Source organism: Dermochelys coriacea, chromosome 8, assembly GCF_009764565.3.
Source record: "Dermochelys coriacea isolate rDerCor1 chromosome 8, rDerCor1.pri.v4, whole genome shotgun sequence".
Classification (NCBI taxonomy): Eukaryota; Metazoa; Chordata; order Testudines; family Dermochelyidae; genus Dermochelys; species Dermochelys coriacea.
This window is the reverse complement of record NC_050075.1, coordinates 89,345,861-89,365,521: the sequence shown is the minus strand read 5'-3', so window position 1 is coordinate 89,365,521 and position 19,661 is coordinate 89,345,861. Positions and strand designations below refer to the sequence as shown.

The window sequence follows — 19,661 nt, the reverse complement described above, 5'->3', positions numbered from 1 at the left end:
TATTCAGACTAATGCTGTTTTAGGAAGAAGATGATTTTCTTTCCAGTATAATAGGGAAGGAATGAAATGTCATCATCTCCATCATGCCTAGCTTGATCCAGATTATTCACTTCCCAGGCTATATTTTAAGCTGCTTTCTTTCTTCTCTCCCTTTGTCTCCTTTTATTTGATTTTGAAGATGTATAGTGAAGATAACTGGAGAAATGGTGCTGTCATTTCCTGCAGGAATTACCAGACATTTTGCCAATAATCCAGCCCCATCTGTTTTAACCTTCCGTATAATAAATTACAACAGGTTAGAACACGTCCTGCCAAATCCTCAACTTCTCTGCTGGTAAATATAATTTTACAAAAACTTTGTAGAGACTTATAAGAAATGTTACTCGGTAGCCACGTTGGAAGAAACATTTCAAGGGAATAAAATACTGTGATCCTACGGAGGTTTAAACCTTGACCTGCAGAATTGTTCATAAAACCATTTCTCTCAATATTATTGAGAATAAGGCTGAATAGGATGCAGTCAATTTTAAAATATTTTAGCTTGCCTTTTTTAGTTGTTCGAATAATGCTAAGATCAGTGAGTCCTCCATTTCTTGTTCATTTGCTTTGTGCATTTGACAATACTTAGTTTATAGTCAATTTGGCAATTTATCTTGGATAGTATGGATCAGATCCTGAGATCTTGGCAACCTGCACTCTATGCAGGACCCAGCCACCTCTCTGCTTCCCTAATTCTGGAGCTGGCTACCAACCAAACTACCCCTCCCTGCCCCCCCAGGCTTCATTTAGAAGAGCCTCTACACAATATTGTGGATGTTAAACCAATTTAGTGCTATTGGTTGGAGACTGCATATGGATGAAGCATTGTGATACTGCATTAGGCTTTCACCACTGGTTATGGGTTCAAAACTTTAAAGTAAATTCAGAGGTCAATTATTAAAAGCACCTAGATGCCTAACTCCCATAGAAATCAAAGGGGGATTAGGAACCTAGGTGCTTCTGAAAATCCCACTAGGTGTCTTTCTGCATCGTTAGTCACCTAAGTGACTTACTATGAGACTTATGCTCCTAAGCACCTAAGTCACTTTTGAAAATGGAACATGGGTTCCTAAGTCACTTGGGTACTTTTGAAACTGTTACCCTCCATCTCAGATCTGGCAATGCTGCAGTTCTCTCAGGCACTAAATTCACTTTGGATATGTGTCCACTTTGAGCTGGGGAATATAATTCCCAGCTCAAAGAGACTTACTCCCACTAACTCTCATCCAAGCTAGTGCATTAAAAATAGAATGTAGCCTTGGCAGTGCAAGCTGCAGGATAGGCTAGCCACCCCAAAGACATACCCGTCCGACAGCTGAGTAGAAAATTTCAAAAGAGCTTTCTCTCACTATGTCCAGCTCTAGCCAGTGCTTATTAGGCCCTTGTTCTCAAGAGAAATTAATTTACAAAGTTATATGTACATAATACATCTGTGGAGCTGTTTACAGTTGAGGCCAAGATAGTTTTCATGAAGTATTTCAAAAAACGGAAGAACGGCATTGTTTTGTAAGTGTAGAATTAAATCCTGTTATACAGCATGCCCAAGATTATGTCCTCTGATCATTTTGAGAAGAACTTCCTTTTACAGATTCTGTTTATGAAAATAGCTAATCCTTTACCTTTTTATAAACCCACAGTGACAGTACACAAACTGATGCCAACACAAAGGAATTCTGGGTAAACATGCCAAATCTGATGACTCATCTAAAAAAAGTGTCTGAACAGAAACCACAAGCAACATATTACAACGTGGACATGCTCAAATACCAGGTAAACTCTCTTGCAAAGTAAAATTTTGTCAAAAATGCAATTAACATTGTAGCATTAATAGAACCTGTCTCTCTTGTACAGAAAAGTAAATTGCCTGAAATAATCTGCTCTTTAGTACAGGAATTACAAGAAGTTTTGCACAGGTGTAGCCTTTTCAATACCACTGGAATGGGTGTGACTTGAGTCCCTTACAAAAATTTACTGGGGAAGTGCGGGGAGTTCTCTGCTCTAAAATCAACAACCATTTTATATCCATAGATGCAGATTTCTCCCTCTATCCCCGTGAAAACTAAATATTGTTTTTCTGTCATTTTCTAAGGTATCTGCCCAGGGTATTCAGTCTACTCCATTAAACCTTGCAGTCAGCTGGCGGTGTGAATCTACAAGCACTGACCTTCGTATTGACTACAAATATAATACAGAGGCAATGACTACACCAGTAGCTCTGAACAATGTCCAGTTCCTAGTTCCCATAGATGGAGGAGTAACGAAACTTCAAGCTGTGCTTCCACCTGCTGTTTGGTATGAAAGTCTAGTTCAACAAAGAGACTAACAAATTTATTAGAGCATAAGCTTTCGTGAGCTACAGCATCCGATGAAGTGAGCTGTAGCTCACGAAAGCTTATGCTCTAATAAATTTGTTAGTCTCTAAGGTGCCACAAGTACTCCTTTTCTTTTTAGTTCAACAAAGTCATTCTCTGTTGTTTGCCATCCCTATCACTTTCGTGATTATAACAGTACTTCATCCCCAATAGATATAGAGACATTCTGATATTTATAAGGCTCTAGCTGAAGCATGCAGGATCACAATAGGTATGCTAGACATTAGAATTTCCTTTTTGTAGTAAAGGAAGACATGAAATGCTACTCTGATTTTTTCTGTCATTTTCACAAATGAATGGTCTGATCTTAACCAGCATGCATTAAGGTGAAAGTCACTTCAGTAATCTTAATATTAATGATGCTTAGTACTTAGAGTGCTTTTCATCATAGAACTCAAAGCACTTTACAATCATGGATAGGCATTATTGTCCATATCCTGCAGATAGGGGAACTGCTGCATAGAATTTGTGATTTGCTCAGGGTCACAGAGTAAGTCATTGACAGAGCTGGGGCTAGAACTCGGGTCTTCAGATTTTTCAGGTCTGGTCCCTATCCACTTCACCAGACTGCCCTCTATTAGTTTATTATTAGTATAATTTTTTGCATTTATCTGAATTAGCTCAGCAGCTAACACTGACCATCTGTGACAGCAACAGATAACTGCCAGAATGGCACTTACATTTGTTTTGGTCCCAAACCTAAAGCAAAACTAACGCAGTACAATCTCATGAGACTCCCAACCAGGAGGAAGCATTTTCAAAAAATTTTGCACTGCTTCCACTACCTATTCTAACCAGAATGCAAATGACTCAGAAGGGCTCTTTAATTACCTCCATTGTCTCCTACAGTTACACTATTTTGTTCCTTTTTTTTTTTTTTTTAGGAATGCTGAGCAGCAAAGAATATTGTGGAAGATTCCTGATATCTCGCAAAAATCAGAAAATGGAGGTAATAATGCAAGTTTACATTTAATTGATGTCAGTTAATTGTTTTTAATTAGAGACATTGACTAGTTTATCTTTGTGCACATCCATCAACAAATCAATTCCTGATGAAACTTGACATTATAGGGTACTGTTCACAGCACAGGAGCAAATTAGCTATGTAAAGTGTGAACAAGATCAGTGTGACTGTTTGGTCACACATTTTCCTGCCCATTTTAGAAGTGTAAAGGGAGATGTGTAGTGGTTTGGGCTTTAATTTCATCAAAGAAAAAACAGCTGATTTCTACAATTGAGTGTCTTCAGCCCCATGGAGGTCCTACAAATCTGTCTCCAAGATTGAGTAATCCCCATTATTTTCCCCATAACATTTTCTATTCTCAAGGTATCACCTTGGACCAACTGCCCTTCAGCATGTCATATTGCACATACTAGGAATCCAGCACACTTGGATGTACTTTCTATTTGGTGTGACTCCTGCAGTTTATTTACTATCTGATTTACATCTCTAAAGTCTGAAAAGATAACAGTCTGCTGACGTCTGATTTGATGAAACACTCACATTCTTATCAATGTACATTTGCTGCCATTTATATAACTTGGGGAACCAGATTTATTTCCAGGCACTTTTGGAACAAAGAATGTTGTTTACTATTCCATTCACTTGGATTCCATGCTAAGAGCCATTCCAGAAGCATTGTATGTGTTACTCTCTTGTAATGATCTTCTGAAATTCTTAATCCAAAGGTGTGGGTTCTTTGCTGGCAAGATTCCAGCTTTCTGAAGGACCAAGCAAACCTTCACCATTGGTAGTGCAGTTTACAAGTGAAGGGAGCACTCTCTCCAGCTGTGATATCGAACTTGTTGGGGCAGGATACCGGTTTTCACTCATTAAAAAGAGATTTGCTGCAGGTAAGCATGTCATGAACCTCTTCTCCTTAACTGGGTGGGGACTGTATCAGTAAGAGTAACAGGTGCTGGCCACTTGCCATACATTTATCCCTGCAGTGAAGAAAAAGTTTGCAAGATAAGGTACTAAGAAGAGGGGGTAACTCCTGTACATAGGGCTCTGATAAAAGGTCTATATAAAATACTTATTGTTTTACCAAAAAACTGCATTTTGTGCCTTTAGCAACAAGAATATGGAGAATTCTTCTAAGAGTTCACACATGTACAAAGTACAGAACAATCTACACTAGGGACCATCCCCAAAAGCTACCCCTTGTCTTTAAAGGCTGCTTTAAAGTTTCATGAAGATTTCTAGAACCATTTTGTTCAGGGTTTAATTAATCACTTCTTCCAAGTGATTGATTTTTGTTGGTCCTTTGGATGACTACTTAAGACTGGTTTTACTGTATCTTCCAAAGGTCTGTTTAACTGTACGAGCTATTAGAAACTAAACGTTGAAGAGACATCACTGCTTTGCCAACTGAGTGAGAGGCAGATATTGTTCTGTAAAATTGCTAATATATCCTGCTAAAATTCTTCAGTGTTTTGCTCTTGGTACATATGTTACTGACTCTCAAAGGCATGAAGGACAAGATTGGAAGGGGATACATGTGTGCGAGTGCCTGTGCAGGGGAGTGCTGAGGTATAAAATTTTGATGGTTCTAGGAGGGGCACGTTCTGTGCCCCCGCCACAGCCCTCGGAGTTCTGTGCCCTCATTGATTATTGGGGGGGCATGCTCCTGCTTGCCCCCTCCTTGTGCATGCCTCTGTGTGCATGTATGTCTGTGTCCATGTCTGTCCATCCAGGGAGCAGACTTCATGCATGTACATATTAAAAAACAATGTCTGAGTAGTTTTCATTATTGTTGCCTACACCTAGTACAAGTAAACTCTGGCCTAATATTTTGATTTACTCTTGCAGGCATAAGGGGAGGGTTCATCCCTAAGAGAGACAAGCGGTGGTATCACCACCGGTCTCCACTGGGTTTTACGTCAGGGACAGCAGTTTTAAGGGCCATCAAGGGATCTATAGGCGTTTCATTGGCAGAATCTTCACAGGACATGTATTGAATAAGCACAGCTCCCAGCCAGGCTGGCCCAATCCCACTTCTTCCATGTTTGTGAATAACATTGTCTGGGTTCAGGCCCCTTGTTGGAGTGCAGGGAGAAGGTAATGTGCCACTGGACCTCTGCTCTCAGTGGACGTCCTGCATCTGGTGTTGCAGGCCCTGGGCTCCTCTAGGACAGAGAATGAGCACCTGTGTGTGAAATGTGGCATTTGGTAAATGGGTGAGACAGATGCATATTCAAAAAACACAATCAGGGTGTGATTTTGCAGTCACCAGTGTAAAACCAGGACTACGTCACTGTGGAACCAGGGTGAGATCAAGTATCACTGTTTAACTTTGCTATGGATCTAGTTACAAAATAGACAGGGGAAATCATACACTCAGTAACCTGTTGTTTTATCATATTCTATTTATAGGAAAATACTTGGCTGATAACTAATGGAAGCTTATGCAAGTATATGGAAAATCCATATAACCACGGATTGCTGTGTGGAACAGGTTTGAATTACGGTTTAAGGGAAATGAACTAAATTCTGCACTTGGGGCACTTCTGTTGGAAGTGTCAGCGACTTTCAGCATTTTTTCCTGAGAAGACCGCTGTCTTGACCAGTCCTACAGTATTTACTTCTAGATGTAACATTGTTAATGGTTTTAAAATGTAATTATTGTATTTGTAAATTGTACTCATTCCAGTAAGGCTGTATTTTGGCAGTTAGACACTTGAGTTTTAGAATTTTACCATTCATGAAATGGATGTAATTTAAACTGTGGTATACAAATTTAATAGTAGTACTGTTGAATGGCACAATGCTTACAGAGGTAGATTACATTTTGTCAATATACATATGATTTAAATACAATACTGGTAGCTGTTAAAAAGGGGGTGCCTCATGAAAAAAGAGAGTTGAGTAGAACCTGCAAACTGATTTACTTTTTCTTCAGTCCTTAGTATGTCTTATAATAGTGCTAAATAAAAGGTCTATCTTCAATTGTTTAGCTGGTTGAACTCCAAAAGAATATTTTAATAAATGCGGAGGTTATAACATTTTTCCCCCTTCCCTCCCAAAAACCCAACCAACCAAAATACAAAAACCCAATGTCCATATTTCTTAAAATACTTATTTCAAACTTCATAACAAATAATGCAACTTTTCCAAACACGGTCTTCTACTTTTATGGACTCTTGTTTCTTCTCAATATTCTGACACTTCACCTATGTGTAGATTATTAAATAAGCAGGCAGTTGAAGACATTCAGTGATGACTCTGAGCCTACAGGACTCTGTATGTCCACAGATTGTAATTGTATTAAAGGGCACATTTTCAGCAACCACCTCCACTTTTGCAGTGCTGTTTGTTGGGGATTTTGGAGCACCCTATGTAAGATGCTTCACAGACATGCAAGAAAAGTTCCTTGTCTCAATAGTCAAGAGCCTAAGCAAGCAAACAAAACCCCCCACAAAGATAAATGGAGAAAGATTGGTTTCAGAGTAGCAGCCGTGTTAGTCTGTATCAGCAAAAAGAACAGGAGTACTTGTGGCACCTTAAAGACCAACAAATTTATTTGAGCATAAAATAATGGAGAAAGAATGTAATATAACCCTATATAACTATGTAGCTCTGATACAGCACTTTTTATCCATAGATCATAAAGTGCTTTATACAATTGAAGGATTTAGTTCTGTTTTACGGATAGGGAAATTGAGGCACTGAAAACTTAAGTCCTGCACAAGGTAACAGAGTTGAGTCGATGACAGAGTCAGAAATAGAACCCAGCTCTCCTAACTCACTGTCTTTTATCTTGTCAGCTGGACAATTTTGTATTGTGCAAAAACTGAGTAGTTAAACATTTCAAATATTTTGAACTGAGAGCGCTAACTCCTGGTCTGGTCCATTATAGACATAGCAGAACTAGTAAAAACTTTCTAACCAGTAAAAACTTTTAAAGTGCTCCTACTGTATATTTGTAACACAACTTGTCAGGTCTGTGGTTTTATTTATTTTATACATTCTATTATTTATTTAGGTAATCTAGCATTTTTTAACACTGAACTATAATGTGAGCTAAATTAAAAGATTATAAAGTGAAACATGAAAATGGGGTTGACTGTTAGTTTGGCAGATAACTGTACCCATTGTCTATTTTGCGTGCACAATGTACACATTTGTACATGCAGGTCTTATACACAGTTTTCTCATTTGCATTAGAAAATAGCTGTACTTGGAAAAATAGTTGTATGCATAAAAGTGGGTGCTTAAAATTGGAGTCTGTGGCTGAAAATTTGGCCCTATATGTTTCTTCTGAGATTGGCATAGTCAATCTCAATTCCACTATACTACGTTGTGTTTGTGGAACTGAGTTTCATACTTGTAAGGAGACTAGAATGTCAACCAGGATTTTCTGTGTGGCTCTAAGATGAGAAATTTTTTTCTTTTGGATAGGAAATTATTTTAAAGAAAACTTCATGAAACTGCAGACTTAACAATGTGCAGCCTAATAGGTGAGCCAGTCTTCAGTAGAAAAAGGACGTTATGTTTGTCTTCACAGTTCTCTTGAGTTCTGTCATACTAGGGTGTGCTAGAATGTTAACTTCACAAATCTTCATCTGCTGTGATAAAGCAGGTGTCTATATCTTGCCTTTATACTTTTAAAAGTCACTGAATGAGGAACATATCTCATCTTGGATGAACTGCAAAATTAAAGATGGGCCTGAACCAAGCCCTTGATCCAAACACCCCCAGCTCTAGACAAAGTTGGGATCCAAATGCAATTTACATTTTGTGACACAGACCCATTACTGTGTGAAATGCAATTGAAAATTATTTTTGAGGTAAAATTGGCATGTCTTAGCCTACTGCTGGCAAACGTAGTGATGTCATTTGTGACATTAATGGCATGTCAGCTGAAATGGTAGAAAGGTAGTTTTCTGTTCTGTTTTAATGTAAAAATTGTGCTGTGTGAAAATGAAATATCTGTTCAAAATCAAACATTAAAGTTGTTCTAATGTTGAGGTACACAGAAAACTACAAGATCATCCATTAATTATGATGATGGGTATTATAGAAATGTGTAATGCCAAATAATGCTAATTTTCAGCCTCTAAATTCATTCCCCATATCATTAGTGTCCCAAAAGTTGCCAGCAACAGGCTCACAAATGTCAATAAAAAATAAAAACATTATTTTCATGTATGTGTCCCAGATCATACATATTGATAAGTGCTTATTAGCAGCTGAACTTTGAGTGCTTTTTTTTTTTTAAGTACACCTTTCTTTTAAAATTACTGAGAGCAAATAAGGAAACCTAGAAATATTGAAACTCTGAGCAGAGTCCTAGATTAATAATTCAAGATATATGTTAAAGATCAACTTTTGTCGGTGTGTGCATGTTCACAAAAAATAAAATGTAACAGGGTAGAGATTAAAATACAATTGTTATCAAAATTCATACATCCTCCAAACATTTAAAAGTGAACAAGACAGTATTCCTAAATAAGATATTTGCCAATCTGGTTTGATTTTTTTCCCCTGATTGGAAATATGACTGTATTGACTATATAACCAACATCTATTTGAAATAGGAACTGAAAATAGGGCAAGTAATTAAAAATAAAAACCTACAAAAAAGAGAAGTTCTTCAAATATGTTTATGAAATATACAATACATAATTTGCAAAACCATGCTTCAACAATTGTAATCCATACAAAAATGTTTTTAAAAAATGTAAATATTACTGGTACACATGTAACTCGCTTTATATTTTATGTTAAGGAGATTTAGAACTTGATAATGATTAACAGAAATTATGGCAGCTTTTTAAAATGGTGCAAAAAGGAACCTGTTCTATTTATGCTGTAAAATGCCCACTTAAAAAACTGCATAGCCTCCCTGATGTGAACTGAATATGAGTAGACCAGATGGGGTACATAGGTACCTGTATAACTATATACCTCTACATTGAAAGTAGTAAATACTAGCTCTTTGTGGACAGAGATTATCCATATATTGTAAACTCAGTTCAGAAAGACTCTCATAGCAGAAGAATCTCATACACTGACTCAGCTGTGGTGAGGCGAACAGGACATTTTCACAAAGAAGAACAAGTATGTGCAGTAACCATAACTTTGTTTCAAGAACTGAATGACTGATTTAACCAAATCTATAATTACATCCATCACTACAATTTTCATTATTAAAAAAGATCATGTAACTAGGAAAGTTCTGTTGAAAAGACCAGTCTTATACATTGGGGTGCTATTCTGCCCTAGTTTATGTTCAGCATATCTCAGATTTTCTGCTCTTTGAATGAGTGTCTTTAGCACTGTGACAGGCTGTCCAAAATTACATTATTTAGCATATATATAGTCCTGTCCTTCAAACCCCTTTTCCAGCATCATGATCAGATTTCCAGCCTTTGACTAAGTGCGCATTTGCACCCTTGTGCGTACATGGCTAGATTCTGTAGGTGAGCTTTCAACCAAGTGTGTATGCATGCAAATGTTCAGATGTGTGCAGATAAAGTATGGAGACAGCAAAGTGGGCCTTTAATCACAATCCTCACAATGTGAGGTAGGTAGAAATGCATAGAAATTCTGGGCTAGATGGGTAAGTTTCAAGTCTTCTTTCCTTGAATAAAAATTAAACAATTCTGTCTTAAGAAAACAAGAGGTGCTCCAGAGTTTTATACATTAGGTCTGTGTTCTGCATCTCTAGTTTATAGCATCAGACTCTCCAGCCTGTTACTCTGCTTTGAGGTGCTCCAATGGAACAAAGCATATTTAAACCTGGCTTAACTGTGTACTTGAATTCTCCAATGCTGACATAGTGGTACCTAAACCACTCACCTTCCTATCCCACAGTGAAGGAGGCTCAGAATCATCCTGGCTGATCACTAGCTGCTAGAACAGACCCTGTGGGCTGTTGGCAACTGATGTAAAATAGAGCAGCCTAAAATCTGGGGACTAGGTCAAAGCTCCAGGATCAGAGAGCCACAGCAATGGCTTAATATCCTATTTGCCTACCCATCCCAACCCCTGACTTGCATCAAACACGGCATGGCTGGTTGGAAGGATATGGGCCAGAGTATCAGAGATCACCAGGTTCACCCCTGTACTAGTAGTGTAACTGCCAAATAAAGAAATTGTTCAAGAACAGTTTGTCAAGTATGTTAAGGACAAACAGGCTTTTCTTCAGTATCACTTACTTGTGTCTTCTCTTTCCATCCAAACACATCAAACCCTTTAGGTTCTTTTGTGAGAAAACTCCATACCTTCTTCTGTCCTTGTTAGCGTCTCCTCATAGTGACAGTAGGAGACTAGCTTCTAGGTTCAGGTCTTTGTTTGCCATTGCAGTTGAGGCAATTGGCAGACTTTATTACTCTTCCAGCAGTGGTCCCGTTCAGGGTGGAGGAATTTGAATTTGTCAATCTGTTATACCAATAAAATAAAAACCAGCAGGATCTTATTAAAGGGGAAAAGGCAAAATGCCTTTATTGTGAATTTATTTATTGTGAATACAGAAAATCATAGTAAGCAGTTATAGCTATAACATTCCATTCAATTTCATATTTATTCACACATTCATTCATACACACACAAAGGTTCTGCAAGGTTGTTATCATAGTTACCAGCCTTAGAGTTGCTCATGCCAAGCCACTGGCCAAGTGGCCTGGACATGAGGAGGGAGCAGGGCCTTGTCAGATGCTCCTGGAAGTTGGTTTGCAGAATCAGACCCCAAAAGTTCTCACTTTCTAGAGTCCATTTTTATAGGAATTTCTTCCTATGCCAGTCTATGGGAATTGCTTCATCATGCTGTTGCTGAATCAATCAGCAGATGGCACATTCTTGACGGTTCCGTGCTGCCAGATGTTATCTTGTTCTTTGGTTCTCCCATTCTTGAGGCTGTTGGGTGAATTCCAGTCTGCCCTCCAGGGGTCCTCTGGTTATTTCCACTTGATGCCTTCTTCAGCCGATGGACACTGGATTCTTAGGCTGGCACGTCCCTGATCATTCAGTTATTATCCACACCAAGCATCCATCCACATACATCCTCTATCTCTATTTTAATCACAATTGTTAACTAAGCGAGACGAATACAACAGAAGGGCGGGAAGTCTCTGGGTGCTGTTTCTGTTGTTACAGAGTATTGCTTTGAGTCTCTCTCTGTGTGAGGAGTAGTAGTTACAAAATATTGCTTTGAAAACAGACTCTGTCTTAGAATGTACTAACACAATTAGCTTTCAAGTTTCACACACAAAGGGAGAGAAACACTACCAAAAACCAACAGACCTCTTAATTAGTAATACCCTGGAATTTAAACTATGGGGAATCAAACTAATTTGTGATTTTAATAGAGAACTTCTTAAATATGATCCAACAAATCATATCTTGATATTTCACACTTAAGAGCACATGACCTTCTGCCACAACTTGAGTGTGAGCTGACACTAACAGAAAAGGATGTAATGGCAGCAGTTTTGGGGACATTAAATGCCAATATTGAGCATGAGGAGAGTATAATAGTCCTACCACCTGATTCTCATGTTATAGCAGCTAGTGGAAGCTTCCTCTTCATAGCAAGAAAGTATACAGTAAGATACAACATTACCTTGTACAGTCAAAAGAATTCAAAAACACCAAACTCCATCTCAGAAGCTGGTGTACAGTTAAGGTGTTCTTTACATATGTATACCTCTTGCACCATTCAGGAAATACATTCTTTTTGCTACATACTAGATCCCTGGAAGAACACATGTGAACTTAAGATTTGTTTTTAAATAGTGTGATTTAGTTTTCAATAACTAAATAGCATCCACATTTACACACTTATTAAAATATGTTCAAATATAATATTTTGCTCTAAAGGTGAGCTGAAGCTGCAAACCTTGACTCTGATTTCAAATATCCCAAAGTTATAACTGGGAGTAAAGCTCTTCCAAGTTCAGCAGCACTCGTATCCAGGGTTTGGTCTGGCCCATTGTGAAGACAGTGATCATTAGCAAAATTCAGATCTGGAACCAGGTTTGGATTTGGGCCCATCTCTTTTGTCTGGTTATGTAAAATAGTTAGCAGAAGTAGACTGTCTTCTTAAAAGGATGTACTCAACTAGTTGTCACTGCATGCTTTTTCTTCCATTGTTTCTGATACTCTCAATGCAGGCAAGACTCCCATTGAATTGAACTGGAGTTTTTACCTCCATGATGATTGCAGACTTGGGTCTTTTAGATGTTAAGAATATTCATTCTTTTCTTTTTCAGTTTGGTAACCATTGTATGTGAATGTGTCACTCCAGAAGCAAACAGGGCTCTATTTCTAGTTTCCCTTGTATGGTACATAACAGTAGCAGAAATGGAGATTTTGCTAGGTAGGGTTTTTTTTGGTGGTCTCACCTCAAAATGAAGTTACCGTTCAATTCGTAATGACAGAGTTGTGTGGTTTTATTTTTTGAAATAGAACTGAGTAGCATTCATCACCAGAGTATATGTCTAAGGAAAGCCAAATATTTGGCCTAAACAGGTTGACTGTGGACACACATACTATATCAATTTTCAGCTCACCTATATTCCTCCTTATGTAAGACTTCTTTAGGCAACCTTTATGTGTTTAATAGTTATGTAAAATCATTCAATATTATGAAATACTACTAAATAATAAGTACCCGACTCGCTTTTTGATTATTTTTCTTCTTAAATATCACTTCCTTTCTGTGTAGCTTTTTGTTTTAAGGCTACTTGCCACAAAGCTCCTATTTCTGCACAGATCCATGAAGGTCCCTTTGTATAACCTGTGGAACTTAAATGACACACAAAATATTTGTCCCAGAAGCATAGTCTTGCAGACAGGGAGTTATGTTCACCCAACCAGAAAGTTATTTCAGCCTGCTAGAGACAGGACTGGAAGGGAGCCTCTTGCTAGGGATTGACATTGCAAAAAAATTCAGGATTTATTTCCCTTTGCCATCTATTGGTAGGATGATGCAATATTTGCAGTCTGGGCTGGAGAAACTGTCATTAAAAATGTATAACAAATTATGTACATCTGTACTTTTGACAATGAAGGTCCAGTTTTTGCTTTGTTTTAATGTTATTGAAGTAAATATTAGATATTTATTTTGAACTTCTAGTGCTCAGTTTTAAAAACTGGTCGCACTCATTTTGCACTTGCAGTTTTATACACAAATAATTGTGAGCAGAATTAATTGTAGGTGCACATAATGGCATTTAGGTATCTACATACCCACAAAAATCAAGTAGTTGAGCATTTAAATAATATAATTTGCATTCACAAAATGCACCTGCTGTCCTCTAGATAAGCAAAATGGAAGGCTGGCTTGAGACCCTTAAAAGATTTTGCCCTTAAAGTGAAAAATATATTTTGTTTTTTTACAACACAATTCTGGACTAACAAACACCTATTGATGATGGCATTATGTTGAATTGAAATGCTAATGTTAAAGAGCTGCACACAAGAAGACACTGGTGAATGATCCTGTGCAAATGTTTTAATGGTTCTTTCTAAAATCTTTTCAGCATAAGCATAATCTGAACAATCACTGCTTAATGCTTTGTATCAAAGACATTTTTAAATGGCTGGATCACAACAAACAGTAATTGTTAGACAGCCTGAGAGGAACAATGTGAAACATCTTTTACTGAATGTTTACAATGCAACATAAAAAGGTAATGATGGTTTTCCTCCAATCTTTCATCCCATTCTTGTTCCTCAGTTTTCTAGCTGTAAAGTAACTATACATTAAGTTGTTCAGTTCCTGTCTGTATGCACTTCACTGAAAGGTACTCAGAATTCTGCATTTACAGAAGAATTCTGAATAGCTTGACAATTTCCTAAATACAGTACAAAATATTGTCACACTTAAACTTTTGACATCTATTTTGGCATAGACTTAATCGAACCAGTTTGATATATGGAATATAGATTTATTTCCCCAACTCTTATTAAAGTTTTTGTTTTTACATAAGATGCTTTGTTTAAAAATCTTCATTTTAGAGCTTACCATGACCAAAATATATAATATCACACAAAATGCTATGTTCCTGAAAGGAAATTACTCTCTCAAAAGACTCCATTCCAAAATCAGAGTTTTTGTTTCCTTGCAAATTTACTAGGAAGGGAATTCTTGTGGAGTTGGACATCTTTTTATGCTAGTAAGTATTTTAGTTATTGCACCATTAAACATGGCTAGAAATGAGCTATAGAAATGTAAGGCAATGATCTCTCCCTGTGTGATTTCCCTTTATCTTTAAGAGTGGGAGTATAGATGTTGCTCCTTGATCAATTTTTCTTGACAATTTCTAGTGTTCATTTGGTGATGTTATTCAAAGGTTTACATATAAGCAGGACTTCACTATAGGCCAAGCAGTATGTGAAAAATCAGTCCAGAATCAGCTTTTTTAATGAGGGTCTAGAATATTATTGATCCTCTGTTTAAAATTAACTTACTTGTTTCTTACAAGTTGCTTGACAAATCTTTGTGTAAATGAGGTATTGCAGTTTAATTCTTAAGCCAAATGTGCACTGTTTAAAACCACATCTTCCCCCTCCACCACCACTATATACCTAAGAAAATAATCTTATAGGCATCTTATAGGAAGTTCAAGTTTTTCCAAAGATAATTATATCCACCAATTACTTCAGGTCAGAGAAATTCTGTCAAAATATACATTGTCATTGGGTGGATTGAGTCAAATTAAATATTACAGTGTAGAGCCCTAAACCTCAAACATTTATGGACATGTCTTCAGTGGAACTTCACACACGCTTAACTTTCAGCGTGAGTGCAAGTATTTACAGGATTGGGCCCTATTTACTAACTCTTATGTTATTAGTAATGCTCCAAACATCCACACTAAGTCCCAGAAGTGAACTGGATTTCCAAGTGTACTAACCTATATATTGTTTTCTAAAATACCTTGTGTATAAAATCTTTAAATATGTGGATTAAGTTTCACAAGTATATTTTTAAGATTTAAGTTAAAAAGTTAGTCTGGCCTTTTTAGCCTACACATGCAGTTAAATATACTGTATCTTTAGTCTATGATGCCCTAGTTACTGCTTAGTCTGTGATGAAAACTTTGCTGCTTACCTAATGTTCTCAGAGAAAAACTGTAAAAGATACAAAGATTTGTTGCATTTGACATACTGCAGCAAAGCTTTGTATTTGACCACTGGTAATATGAATGTGTTGTATTGACTTGTTGAAGATAATCATGAAGCAACATATTTTAAATGTTACTTGCCTTATAGATTAGGATACAAATATATTGATATCATTTTTGTAAATAATGTTTTTTATAAATGTCTTTCCTTCATGATATTTCCCAATGACCCATTTCACAAAATCCTGAATATGCAATTATTTACCGTATAGACTATTACACCAAATAAGGTCCCAATTCAGAACAAAGTTTATTAATTCTATACATAAGAACAAAATTAAGTACCTGATTAAGTTGTAATTTAAATGTGACCTTTTTTTCTTGAAAATAAACGAAAAACATTAAAATACTCTATTTTTTTGTTTTGGATCAGTTTCCAAATGTAGTATTTGCAATGTTATTACCACAAGTTTAAACATATGACAGTGAATCAGAATTGTCTGCTGTTATCCTTGGCACCATAAATAATGAATAATGCTTTCCCCTGTCAAAACATTTATATGGTTTTATTTTAGTCACTTTTGCAAATTTAGTGCTGAAGAAAGGCAAGGATCCTCAGCACTGCCCTGTGTCTTACATATATTATAGGTAGTGATCATGCCATCAAATGTGTGTGATAGTTTTTGGTAATGTACTGTTTGTTAATACCAATGTATATGTAATATTTATAAATGTTTAACATTTACTGTATGTATGTGGACTTGATTTTGAGGTAAATATGTCACTAATGTGTAAATAACTCATATTCAGAAAGGATATTGTGGTGTTTATATAATGGATAAGGCTACGTTTTAGTCACAGGCAGTAAATAAAAAAAACATCTGTGCACTGCCTCTGCCAAGAGCGCCAGCTCTGCAGCTCCCATTGGCCGGGCATCATAGCCAATGGGAGCTGTGAGGGTGGCACTTACAGGCGGAAGCAGTGCACAGAACTGCCTAGCCAGGCCTCCACCTAGGACCTGAGGGAGGGGGATGTCACCACATCCGGGGAGCCCCCCTGAGGTAAACGCTGCCCAGAGCCCACACCCTGTCCCGTGCCCCAACACCCTCTCCCCTCCACCCTCCCACGCCCAAACTCCTGCTGCTGCTGGGGGAGGGGAGCACAGTGGCCCAAGACTGTCCCAGCAGTAGCCAGTGCAATTGACCAAGGGGCTGCCTGAGCTGCTCAGATGGCCTCTGGGCCAGGTGCGCACGCTGCTGCAGAAGTCAGAGGTCACAGAATCAGTGACTTCCATGACAAACTAGCAGCCTTAATCACGAAGTAATGACTCCATAGTTAAGTTTGAATTTTGCACTTAACAGAGACTGAGTCCCTGCTTTATGTGTGAAAAATACAGCGCTCCCCCCTTCCCCCCCCCAAAAAATACAGCGCTTACTCTTTGAGTACAAAATGAATTTTCTTCTCAGAATTCACAAGCAACTCAACTAGCTTTAGGAATTAAAATTATTTAAAAATGAGTCCTTCATTAAATTTATCACCCAGCATCAGACCAATTTTTCCCATACTGCTCTCAGTAACAGAGCAACACACTCTTCATTCAATCTTTCCATGTAGTTCAAACTCATTGGAAACTTGTACATAGGCTAGATTTGAATAATTTGTTTAGAGTTTGTCATTTTTTCCTACTCTTATAACTGAAAGTTTCTCCTTCATCAGAGGTTCCTACTCTATTCCTGAAGTGTCCTGCAGCACTTGTAAGGGTAGAGTGCTAGTCTGTGTGGTGTTGGCATATTGGGGTATCACTGAGGGCAGAATTAAGGTTGCAATGTGGGGGTGGTATGTATCTTAACTTTGTATGTCATGGCTTTCAGATATTTAAGTATGTGTTACCTTAACTTAGATTGCTAGGTCAATCTAATTTTAAGTGTAGAACAGTTGATAGGGTTTTTCCCCCCATCTCTGCACCAAAAGTTATAAGAATCTGAAAATGTTATGAGAGCATCTTATTTTAGGGGTGACTGAACAAATGACCCTAACTCTTCAGCACACAACCCTCCTTAGGAATACTACTTTTCAGGAGCAGTTTGATTATTAAAATCAACTCCTTAGTGGGAGACTATCAACAGACCCTCACCAACTTTTGTATTACTAACACCACCCCCATGACAATTTTTTTATGGTGTTTGCCATTTCCTTCAGACCCTTTTTCACAGAAACTACAGTGCTCTGAGGGAAGAAACTGATTGACCCTTTTGTTTTGCGTATAGAATGAATTCTGGAAACTGAAATTTGTTTTATTTTCCATGATAAACTTAAGTTACTGCTTTGACTGAAGACAGTATCCTAGCTCAGTATTGATCAATGCCGCTGGCTCTTAAGTCTTCCATCTTCCTTCAATTTAATGTTATTTTCTTTGACAGTACTTCTAAAGTAAAATTTTTGTATGCATGTCATGCCTGACCAACCCGATTGCCTTCTATGATGGGATAACTGGCTCTGTGGATATGGGGAAAGTGGTGGACGTGATGTATCTTGACTTTAACAAAACTTTTGATACGGTCTCCACAGTATTCTTGCCAGCTAGTTAAAAAAGTATGGATTAGATAATGGCCTATAAGGTGGATAGAAACCTGGCTAGATTGTCAGGCTCAACAGGTAATGATCAACAGCTTGATGTCTAGTTGGCAGCTGGTATCAAGCGAAGTGCCCCAGGGGTCAGTCCTGAGGCTGGTTTTGTTCAACATCTTTATTAATGATCTGGATGATGGGATGGATTGCACCCTCAGCAAGTTCACAGAAGACACTAAGCTGGGGGGAGAGGTAGATACACTAGTGGGTAGGGATAGGGTCCAGAGTGACCTAGACAAATTGGAGGATTGGGCCAAAAGAAATTTGATGAGGTTCAACAAGAGCAAGTGCAGAGTCCTGCACTTAGGCCGGAAGAATCCCATGCACGGTTACAGGCTGGGGACTGACTGGCTAAGCAGCAGTTCTGCAGAAAAGGACCTGGGGTTTACAGTGGATGAGAAGCTGGATATGAGTCAGCAGTGTGTCCTTGTTGCCAGGGAGGCTAACAGCATATTGGGCTGCATTACTAGGAGCATTGCCAGCAGATCGAGGGAAGTGATTGTACCCCTCTATTCAGCACTGGTGAGGCCACACCTGGAGTATTGTGTCCAGTTTTGGTCCCCCCACTACAGAAAGGATGAGTCCAACAGAGGGCAATGAAAATTATCAGGGGGCTGGGGCACATGACTTATGAGGAGAGGCTGAGGGAACTGGGTTTGTTTAGTCTGCAGAAAAGAAGAGTGAGGAGGGATTTGATAGCAGCCTTCAACCACTTGAAGAGTGGTTCCAAAGAGGATGGAGCTCAGCTGTTCTCAGTGGTGGCAGATGATAGAACAAGGAGTAATGGTCTCAAGTTGCAGAGGGGGAGGTCTAGGTTGCATATTAGGAAACACTATTTCACTAGGAGGCTGATGAAGCACTGGAATGGGTTACGTCAGGAGGTGGTGGAATCTCCATCCTTAAAAACCTCTAAGGCCTGGCTTGACAAAGCCCTGGCTTAGATGATTTAGTTGGGGATTGGTCCTGCTTTGGGCAGGGGATTGAACTAGATGATCTCCTGAGGACTTTTCCAAACCTAATATTCTATTTTTCTATGTGGATTTTAGAGCAATTTGAAGTATTGTCTCTTAAACCAGAAAAAGCTTTGCTCTCTCAGGGCAAAACTTGTAAAAGCTGCCCTGGGGGAATAGCATGCAGACAGCAAATGTTAATTCATAAAGCAATTAACTGTTACTTGTAAAAATTAACTTTGTACTCAAACAGCATGTTTTCTGTAGTTTGGGGGAGGATGTGCTTTATTTTTCATACATAGCAAAGAATTTGTATCTTTGCTACCTTCAACATGCAAGGCTGTAACATACACATTTACAGGTGTGGTGTATGGAGGTGGGAAGCATGAGATTGTAATTAAAGTTATGTGTAAAGAAGATGGTACTACAGTAGGGCCAATCTTCAAGGCAGCTCTACCTTCACCTCACCCAAACTGCGAGCTAAGGCCTGGTCTATGCTACATAGTTAGGGCAATCTAAGGTAGCTTACATGGACCTAATTATACCACTATACACACTACAGCCTTGCTCCTGAAGATATAAGTGCCCTACTACACCA

At 38.1% G+C, this 19,661-nt stretch overlaps 1 protein-coding gene across 4 annotated transcripts in view; it reads left to right on the top strand.

Moving 5' to 3' along the window:
* SGIP1 (SH3GL interacting endocytic adaptor 1) overlaps positions 1-15,008 on the top strand; it is a 184,889-nt gene extending 169,881 nt beyond the window's left edge. For all 4 annotated transcript variants that reach the window (XM_043490671.1, XM_043490669.1, XM_038413191.2 and 1 more), the window contains 6 exons: positions 179-334; positions 1,677-1,809; positions 2,129-2,331; positions 3,296-3,360; positions 4,101-4,265; positions 5,788-15,008. In XM_043490671.1, coding sequence (XP_043346606.1) covers positions 179-334; positions 1,677-1,809; positions 2,129-2,331; positions 3,296-3,360; positions 4,101-4,265; positions 5,788-5,810 — 745 coding nt within the window. In that variant the 3' untranslated portion in view covers positions 5,811-15,008. The remainder of the gene's footprint in view (positions 1-178; positions 335-1,676; positions 1,810-2,128; positions 2,332-3,295; positions 3,361-4,100; positions 4,266-5,787) is intronic.
* The last annotated feature ends 4,653 nt before the right edge of the window (positions 15,009-19,661 follow it).